Source organism: Pipistrellus kuhlii, unplaced genomic scaffold (genome assembly GCF_014108245.1).
Source record: "Pipistrellus kuhlii isolate mPipKuh1 unplaced genomic scaffold, mPipKuh1.p scaffold_m20_p_30, whole genome shotgun sequence".
NCBI classification, from domain to species: Eukaryota; Metazoa; Chordata; class Mammalia; order Chiroptera; family Vespertilionidae; genus Pipistrellus; species Pipistrellus kuhlii.
Window position 1 is genome coordinate 6,142,238 of NW_023425530.1, and position 10,144 is coordinate 6,152,381.

A 10,144-nucleotide genomic window follows, 5' to 3' on the forward strand; every position below is an offset into this window, starting at 1 on the left:
TAGGTACCCCAGCTTCCAGAACTGTGAGAAATGAAAGTCCTGTTGTTTAAGCCACACAGTTTTCTGTGTTTTATCAAGACAGTGTGGGAAGATGAAAACATTCTTTAGCAGCAAGATCTTAACTTTACAAAGTAGGGCCTTTTATTCATATAAATAGTACTAAAAATTAGGGGAAGAATATACTAAAAGTGATTAGGACTGCTACTGTTGATTTCCACTAGCCCATGGGAGAAAACTTGAACCCAGCTAGTCATGGGATGAGAAGAAACTGGACACTTAGCCTTTAACATAAGGTCTTTAGGGCTGCATCACAGGTGGGTGTTTTGAGGTGATGGATGCGATGGAAGACTGTTGCGATCACACCAGCAGCCCCCTACGTGGTCATCACTTTGGCCTGAGCCTAGATCTGCTGATCAATTTGACCAAAGCCATTCGTACTTCCCGGTTCCTCAGACTATAGATGAGAGGATTCAGCATGGGGGTGATAACACTGTAGAAGAGGGAGGTTACATTGTCCTGTTGTGGGCTATGGTAGGCCCCTGGTACCATGTACATGAACACCGCTGCACCATAAAACAGCCCCACAACTGTGATATGCGAGGAGCAGGTGGTGAAAGCCTTATGGCGGGCCTCCTCTGAGTGCATGCATAGAACGGCTCTCAACACGTGGCCATAGGAGATGGCGATGAGGGAAAGGGGAAGCACAAGGATCAGCACCCCTGAGATGGACAGCGCCAACTCATAGGCCGAGGTGTCTGCACAGGAGAGCGGAAGCAGGGCTGGCACCTCACAGAAGAAGTGGTCCACAGTGTGGGAGGCACAGTAGGGAAAGTGCAGGGTGATGGAAGTCTGGATGGAGGCGTTGAGCACACCTGCCACCCAGGAGCAGCCCACCATGAGCAGGCACACCTGGCGCCTCATAAGCACAGGATACCGCAGCGGGTGGCACACAGCAACATAGCGGTCATAGGACATGAGAGCCAACAGGGTGCCCTCAGCCACACCCAGAAGCGTAAGGAAGAATATTTGAGCTGCACAACCGCCAAAGGTGATGGAACTTTCTACCCGCAGGAAGTCAGATGCCATCTTGGGGATGGTGATCAGGGGGAAACCAACATCAAAGAGGGAAAGTTGACTGAGCAGAAAGTACATGGGTGTGTGGAGCCGGGGGTCCATGCAGATCAGGAAGAGCAGAATGGTGTTGCCCAGAAGGCCCACGATAAACATGGCAGCCACCAGGGAGAAGAGTAGTGGACATGACCCTGAGTGGCTGCAGAGGCCCACCAGAAGGAAGTCAGAGGTCACTGACTGATTCACACCCTCCATTTTTACGTAATAGACCCTTGCTGCAGGAAGAGCAGGAGACCAATGGCAAGAAGGCTGAGTGGGATGGCAAATAAGTTTTATCCCACCTGCCAGTGGCCATCTGTTGGTAGTGGATGCTTAACGTGCCTTCTTGAGAAGAGTTATGAGGTTGCAGCTAGAATCAGTAGGAAGGAAAGGAATGCTCAATTAATATTTGTCATAGTCATGGGATGAGAGAGCAGTAACTCACATCTCTGAAGAAGACACTTAGCCACACACCAATCAAGAGCTTCCCACTAACTCCTATAGTCCAGATTTTTGAGGTCCTAGTCAAGGACAGTAACATGGCCCCAGTAGAACATTCCTACATTACTCATCTCAGTGGTCCTGGAGCCAGAGCGGAGGTGAGATTTCGAAAAGGCCGGGAGGTGAAAGAGGGGATGAAGGAGCCAAAGCAACAACCCAAGCCAGAAAACACGGAGATGGGCCTGGGCCCAAATATCTGGATGAGAATCTAGAGCAAAGAGAAATGTATTGTGAGCCAAGCACTGGGGTCAAATTGAAAGTGTAAATCTAGGGAGTCTGAGCCACAGAGACACTTGGGTGACAGCATGTTGGGGTCAAATGGCCTGGGATTTGGTGGGTGGGACAGTTGTCAATGAGCTCACATATTATTGGCAACTTTGTTGCACTGGATGTGAGAGTAGCAACATGTGGGCAGCCTGACTCAATTCCAAGGCACATGTGTCAAACACAAGGCCCGAGGGCCAAATCCGTCCCGACAGGCCTTGCAATGTGGCCCGCACCTCGCTGTCATCACTGCACTCCGCTGCGTTTCCATCACAATGACAGTTTATGACTGTTCAGTAAACCATTCGGCCCGTGATTTAGGCTGGATTGTAGATTTTGGCCCCTTCTCTGATTGAGTTCGACACCCCTACCTAGGGTAAGGTGACCAGGTCTGAGAGATTATGTGTCTCTAATAAATATTGCCCAACTGGATAAGAAAGATGGCCATGGACAAGAAGGAGCCTCATACCTAAATTAGGGATACTTAATTCTCTAGGCAACCTCCAAGCACCCAGGTAAACCCAGATTGCCCTGGAGTACTATACACTGCACACAATTCCAACAGTGAACAATGCAAGACCGGAGGAATGTTTATGCCAAACTGCAGGTAGGTAAAGAGACAGCAAGACAGGTCATTTAAAGGCAGGTGGGTTCTATTGAAGCTCTTTGTCTTAAGGCTGCCATCCTCACTCAGATGACCTTAAGGCAATGCTTAATTATTCACCAACCTGATTTTTCTGTTACATTCAAGCCACCAACCTACCATTCACGCATGCATTCAACAAAAATTTGCCACATGCTGAGTTGGGCATAAGAAATTCAAGGGTGAATCATCCAGGCAAGGTCCCCACTTCCCTGGATCCTACAGTCTCCATCAGGGTACCAATGACAAACCAGGAGATAGATGGACAAGACTTAATGATAGAGGGAAACACAGTAAGGGAAGAGGGTAAAATGTTCTGTAGGAAATGGCTGGGTACACCAAAGGCCATGGTCAGGGCAACCTCCTAAAAGAGATGACAGTTGCCCTCAGTGACAGAAGCTTCAATGAGAGAGATGGGGATATGGTAGAACCAACTGCTTCCTGCTACTGGGATGTTAGTGAGGTGAATGTTAGTGAGACCAGCTGTGTGGTTCACCCTAACAAAGAACTTTCTAACAGTGAAATCCAACCAAAAATGGAACGAGCAGCCCTATTGGCATTTTCCAAAGTCAATGACATAAGAGAGTAAGATAACTTAGTTCTGTGGTTATAAAATTTGGAGTTTGAGGGAAATTGAGCATTGTTTACATCACTTCAGAATAGTCTGATCAGCAATGTAGTAGAGACACATGCGCAATGCCATGGGTACCCAGGGGATGGAACTCTGCCTGGGATCAAATCAGGAAAGGCTTCACAGAGGAGGCAACAGTATAGCTGCATTTTGAAGGTCTAGTAAGAGTTTTCCAGGCTGCTAAAGGGGGAAAGGTTGTTCCAAGCATAAGGAATGTAGCACCTGGGCTGTATGGATTTTTGGTTAGGAGGGTGTACCCAGAAGTAAGATTAAAATGAGCTTGGATCCCAGCTTAACTACTTTGTATATGACCTTGAGTAGTTTAAGAACATGATCTTGGGTAGCTACTCAACCTCAGTTTCTTCATCCATAAAATGGGTGGCAGTAATTTGGGTCACAGGCATTGTTGTGAAGATTAAATGAAGGGATAAAAGAGCTAAGTAGTGCCTGTCATGTGTCAAGTGCTTAATAAGTAGTAAATAATTATACATATGACTATTAAATATATTAAATAATATTTATAACTTGTCCTATTTAATAAAAGGGTAATATGCAAATTGACCCTAATGGCAGAATGACCAGAATGACCTCTGGACCAATTACTATGTGGCCCACTGACCACCTCTTGGGCTATTTCCCGGCCAGTAGACTGATTACCTGATGGCAAATGGGGAACCAGGCATGAGTGGTGATGGAGGGCAGGGCCACCTGGGGAAGATGGCCTGATTGCAGGCCAGGCCTAGGGACCGTACCTGTGCACGAATTTCATGCACTGGGCCTCTAGTATAATTATAAAATTATTGCTAATTCTCTTGAGGAGAAAGCATTACATATTGCTTGCTGGCTGATCAGTGCTTTGCACAGTGCCAGACACATAGGACATTCTCAGCAATGTTGGTTTCTATTGTTATTACAGCAGTCTCCCCTTACCTTCAGTTGCCTGCAGTCAACCATGGCCCAAAAATATTAAATGAAAAACTTCAGAAATAAATAATTCATGTTTTAAATTGTACATCATTCTGAGCAACATAATTAAATCTCATGCCATTTTGTTCTGTCCAGCTTGGGACAAATCATCCCTTTTGTCCAATGTATCCACACTGTAGTGCTACCCACCATTGATCACTTAGTAACGAACTTGGTTATCAGATCCACCGTCATGGTATCACAGTGCTTTTGTTCAAGTAACACTTATTTTACCTAAGAATGGACCCAAAGTGCAAGAGTTGTGATGCTGGCAATTTGGATATGCCAAAGAGAAGTTGTGATGTGTTTATGATGACCGCCCAGCTGGCATGGCTCAGTGGTTGAGCATTGACCAGGAGGTCCCTGGGACTCGATCCTCAGAGAGGGACGTGAAGAGGCAGCCAATCGGTGATTCTCTCTCATCACTGATGTTTCTATCTCTCTTCCTTCCTCTCTCTGAAATCAATAAAAACCTATTAATCTAAAAAGGAATAATGATTATCTCTAATAACATGTGTTAATTTCTGAAGGAATTTAAGATGCATATTATGATCTAGGAACACATTCCTTGTGGATAATGGGGGACTACTTTGCTCAATGAAGACATCCTGTCAGGAATCAATGTTCAACCTTATGGCCTCTTCTGTGGTCAAACCTGACCCAGTCTATCTAGATCATTCTCTTTCATATTGTTCTATGATGCCCTCGTACTTCCTGGGTAGAAACCCACATATCCCTTCTCTGGCCTTTGTGATCCCTTAGCAGACTCTCTGAAAGTTAATTCTCTCTCAACACCATTAGTTTACATCAGGGGGTTTCCCTCCTAGCATTATTTGAGGACAGGTGATTCTTTGTTGTGAGGAACTGTCTTGTAGGAAGTTCAGCAGCAGCCCTTACCTCAACCGACTTAATGCCAGTTGCATTCTCCTCTACCCCTACTCATGAAAACAAAAAATCATTCCACATCTGGTCCCCCAGAGAGGTAGACTCACCCTCAGTTGAGAATCTGAAAACAAAAACAAAAACAAAAAACACACTGAAACCTGCAGGGACTTCACTCAGCAATTCCTCTTCCGATGTTTATTCTAAAACTGTAGTAAGCTCAGACCCAGCAAAATCCCCCGGGAATATCTCACTTATTTCTATGATCTTTATATAGGAACAAAACCCCAAACTAATCCTCACAATTTTCTTCCAACTTATAACCAATCAATTTCCAAATCACCAACTCTCCCAGGTGGTAAATTAGCTTTTACTGCAGACTCCTATCAAGGGCTATTTAAGTGTCCAAATGAATCTGATCTCTCTTTGTCCATTCACATATCATTACCCTGAAAGCAGCTGATGCCGAGTGCCGACTCTGTGGGAGGCATGGAGTGTTTCACATGCTTAAAGTCAATCCTCAAGTCCTGGAGGTTAATGGTGGTCATGTTTGCATAATAATGTGAATACTCCTAATGGCATCAATAGTACATTGAAGAGTGATTAAAATGGTAAACTTCTATTTCATTTTTATAGTGTATATTTTATCACAATAAAAAAACACTGCCTGCATATATTATTTATCTGTTTTTTAAATTTATTTTTTATTTTTTATGAGAAGACAGAGGTTCAGAGAAGTGCAGTGACTTTTCCAGCATCACCTAGCAAGGAAGTAACAGAGCCAAGATTTGAACAAGAGAGGGACCTAATTCTAAAGTCCCTGTTTTCCCTTTGCATTCAACACACTTCCCTTAAATGCTATAAGAGATATGTCAGGATTTGTTACACACACGCGCGCGCGCGCACACACACACACACACACACACACACACACACACTGTGTACATTCAGTCTTGCATGCCCCCAAACTTACCTTTCATTCCAGGGCGCTCAGGTGGTCTCACTGCTATTGATCTGTTTTTTTTTGTGTGTGTGTGTGTGTTTTTTTTTAAAGGCACACCTCTGGGTGTTTATAATCTTTCCACCAGCAGTTCCCCCTGTGGCTAGAGATTCTGGCTGTGATCCCCTCATGCCCTGAGTTTTTAACAAACTATTTCCTTCCAAGACATCTTTTGGGGGAAAAGTATTTCCAACCATCCAACCTCTTCCCTGTCAGTCAGGCAGGCAGAGTTAGCCATGACTCACTATAATCTGGGCTGGATCCTCTCACTGTGAATTCTAAATCAAGACTTCTCATGTGGCTTGAAGAGGGGTCCCTTTAGCAAGTTTCCAAGTTGTGGTTTCACTTCTTCCTTTCTCCATTTACCTGAGTGATGTCAAAATTTGGGTCCAGGGGTCCTGCTGATGATGCTAAGTGACTAGGGGAAAGGAACTAGCATTACTCACTTTCTTGTAGCCAATTAAACTTTTATATCTCTCTACTATGACCAGGCAAGATTGGACCCTTGGTCACCTAATTAAATAAATAGCAATTTGCCGGACACTGTCATTGACTCTTTATTTAGTCATCACATCAGATTACCCCCACTCAAAAACAATCCACAGAGGAGCTTGCTAAATAAACTGTGCTCAATGAAGACATCTTGCAAGGAAACAACATTTTTGTTGGAACTAATGTTATTGACAAACGGACTGAGAGAGGGTAAGTGACTAATCTGAAGTCACACACCTACTAAGAGGGCAGGCTATAATTCGAAGCCCCATCTGATTCCAAATCCTGAGCATTCTAAACTCTGAATGTTGCATGTTTATTGAAGTTAATGCTCATCTCTTCCGCCCAGTTCAGAACTGAGAACTCCTCTGAGGGGTGGAAGTGAGAGGAAGATGGCCTGTCCTCAGGTGAGCTGGGGAAGACCTCAAACCATCCAGATATGTTGTTTTTGTCAGGTGCCCAGGCTCAACAGCTCCCAACAGCTTTTATGGAAGGTCAGCATGACCTTCAACATATCAACATGGATGACTTCCTGCTATCTAGAGGCCTGGCTTTCTTGGGTTTATAGCAATGAAGACAGTTATGGAAAGAATAAGCATTCAGCATAACAAGACATCTATTTGTGGCTTGGAAAATATCAAAGAAGTAGACAAAAGTCCATCTTTATATCTAAATACCTGTATACACCCAACCCATCATATCTGTGGAAAACACCACCAGCAATCCTTCCACTAAGGTCTAATGTCTAAATCATGCCTGGACTCCCAAGATTCCCATAAGCTGGATTTCAAGTTCTCACCCTCCCACTCACCAGGGTCTGTGTGCAGAGTGAGGGACCTTTCTCAACACCCCATGAGCATGTCAGCCACCCTCATTGCAAAATAGACTCTAATCAAACCTCCCTGGATTCTATCATTATGGGCTTAACCAGTGCAGCCTTTGTCTGTTATCTGGCATCAGAGGCTCCAGGGGAGCTGTTGTCATTATCTGGAGACAGAGGCTCCAGGGAGAGCTGTTGTCATTATCTGGAGTCAGAGGCTCCAGGGAGAGCTGTTGTCATTATCTGGCATCAGAGGCTCCAGGGGGAGCTGTTGTCATTATCTGGAGACAGAGGCTCCAGGGAGAGCTGTTGCATCAGAACCCCTCTGGGTCTCTATTTCTGGGAGAGAGACAATTAGTTATAGTGGAAGCTAAAGCCCTTGGTATTTGATTGTCCCTGGAAGATTGTGGTAAAACATGTACTCATCTCTCAACCAGAGGAAGAATGGGAAGCAGTGATGTGGATAACTTAAAGATGTCCAACTCTTTCTGTTTAGATATAATTAAGAGGAAGAGATGTGGGAATTCATTATAGCAAATACATCCTATGCCTCACCTCTCCCCACCAATTATGATGTCCAGGAGACTTATTCTGAGTTAAATAATGAGACAGCGATAGCTGTGGGAAAGCAGGGGCAGCTTCCCTAAGTCAGGACATTTCTTCTTTTTTTTAAAATATTTTGATTGGTTTCAGAGAGGAAAAGAGAGGTAGAGAGAGATAGAAACACCAATGATGAAAGAGAATTATTGATTGTCTGTCTCCTGCACATCCCCTACCGGAGATTGAGTCTGCAACCTAGGCATGTGCCCTTGACTGGAATTGAATCTGGGGCCTTTCAGTCTGCAGGCCAACACTCTATCCACTGAGCCAAACCTGCAGGCCAACACTCTATCCACTGAGCCAAACCTGCTAGAGCAGGACATTTCTTCTTTAAACTCCATTCTTAAGGGGCCTCCAAGACCAGGAGATGATGCAATGCTCTATAGATAAATTATTCTAGTGTCCATGAGTTTATTGTTTGCTCATGGCCAGGACAGAGACCAGAGAGCCAGACTATCATAAACAGTGGTAGTCAACTGCAGTAAGTCACAGGCAAGGCCAAGGTAGAGTGAGTTACCATTAGTGATGTTCAGGCCAAAGCTGAGTAAGATAGGTGGCAATAAGCTGGAACCAGGCTGGACGCAATAATAAAAGTGACATATGTTAAGGACCTGACCTATAATAGATAACTATCAGCAAATTTCTTGTACCATGCCACCACTCTTTAGTTCCAAGCCCTTGGCAGAATTAGTAATCAATCTCATTGCTTTCTACTTCTCTGCTTGGATAGAGCTTCTCAAATCAGCACACCTTATAGCTAGACCTTATTGATTGCTTTTGACATTTGTCATGCTCTACTTTTCAAGAAGACTCTAGACCAGTACTCAGAGCAGTGGTGACAGTCTGCATGGAGAGCAGAAGCTTGCACCAGAAAGTTACACAACACACTGCTTCCTTTATTGATAACATCTTGTTATGGAATTCATGTCAGTTGAACTAAAGCTTAGGGATGTTGTTGATTTACAGTCTACCCCAAGGTTCTCTTTTCCTCAAGAGCCAACAAAAGTTCATGCACCACATTTTGAGTAACACTGCCATGGACTATGAGTGCCTTGCTGGCAAGTACCTGCTGTATTCATTTTTGTATAACTGGTAGCCAAGGCACATAGACAAAGCAATGTTTATTGCACAGAAAAGGCTGCAGCAGGCAGAAATTTGGAAAATAAAATTAAGATATGGAGAAGTGGTGATTCTCACACCTGGCATGTTGACTTGCTTAAAAGGTGGATAGATGGATGGATGTACGATTAAAGTTATTTGTAACTGAGCCATGTTGTTTTAAAGAACAGGGTAAGAGAAAAAGATGGCAAAGAAACTGTTAGTACTCTAGATGTGTACCTCAATTATCAATATTAATTCTTTGCATACATCTTCATATTTTTTTCATATACCACCCTACTAAAATTTTCTTAATTCAGGTACCTACTGCTTAATGGCAGTTATTCCTAAAAAGCAGATGCACACAAAACTGTGCATTTTGATCCTATAGTCCATTATTTTAAATGGGAGAGATTGTATTATAACTCTTCACCAATTTCCTGAAATATAACTAAAACCAATGAAAGATTTATGTGTCAGTAATAAAATATCATGTTAGAATATAAAATACTTAAAACATCACTTCCTATTGACTGCCAAATGAACATAGTTGTTAACAGTTGTTTGGTAAGAAGTCTACTCCATTGCTTACATTTCCAAGATTTTCTTTTTACTCAACTTTTGGAGGACTGCTCATTGTAGAAAAGAACCTTTGCTTTTGGAAAAATGTAGAAGGTCCTGAGGAAACAAGTTCAGGAGGAGCACACAATAATAAGGAATGACTGACATTGAGTGTGGTGTTATGATGCCCTCTCTTAGCACCAACAACATCTGAGACACACACTTTCCTTTGTTTTCACTTGGGATACTTTTTCTATTCATTGTTTTATTCGAAATCATGTATTTAGCTCAAGGTATAAACTTTTCCTGTGTAATCATGGGCCAGAAAATATTATATGGAGAGATACTCACATTTTGAAAAGTTTAGACATTATCACCACCCCCCATCCCCCACTTCATTCTACTGGGAAAAATTTAACTAGGAAGATAGTTTGTGGACTATAGCTCTTTCTCCCTTCCTTCCTTCCTTCCTTCCTTCCTTCCTTCCTTCCTTCCTTTTTTCTTTCCCTTCCTTCCTTTTCCTTCCTTCCTTCCTTCCTTCCTCCTTCCTTCCTTCCTCCTTCCTTCCTTCTTCCT

The 10,144-nt window shown here is 43.4% G+C and overlaps 1 protein-coding gene across 1 annotated transcript; it reads right to left on the minus strand.

The window, feature by feature from the left end:
• Nucleotides 1-384: 384 nt before the first annotated feature.
• On the minus strand, nucleotides 385-1,602 carry LOC118731456 (olfactory receptor 2Z1). The gene has a single exon (XM_036460102.2). It carries the CDS (start codon nucleotides 1,324-1,326, stop codon nucleotides 385-387), a length of 942 nt encoding a protein of 313 aa, XP_036315995.1. The 5' UTR covers nucleotides 1,327-1,602.
• Between the last annotated feature and the right edge of the window lie 8,542 nt (nucleotides 1,603-10,144).

Coding starts and splice junctions, on each gene's coding strand:
- LOC118731456 (XM_036460102.2), bottom strand. CDS start 1,326: ATGGAGGGTGTGAATCAGTCAGTGACCTCTGACTTCCTTCTGGTGGGC.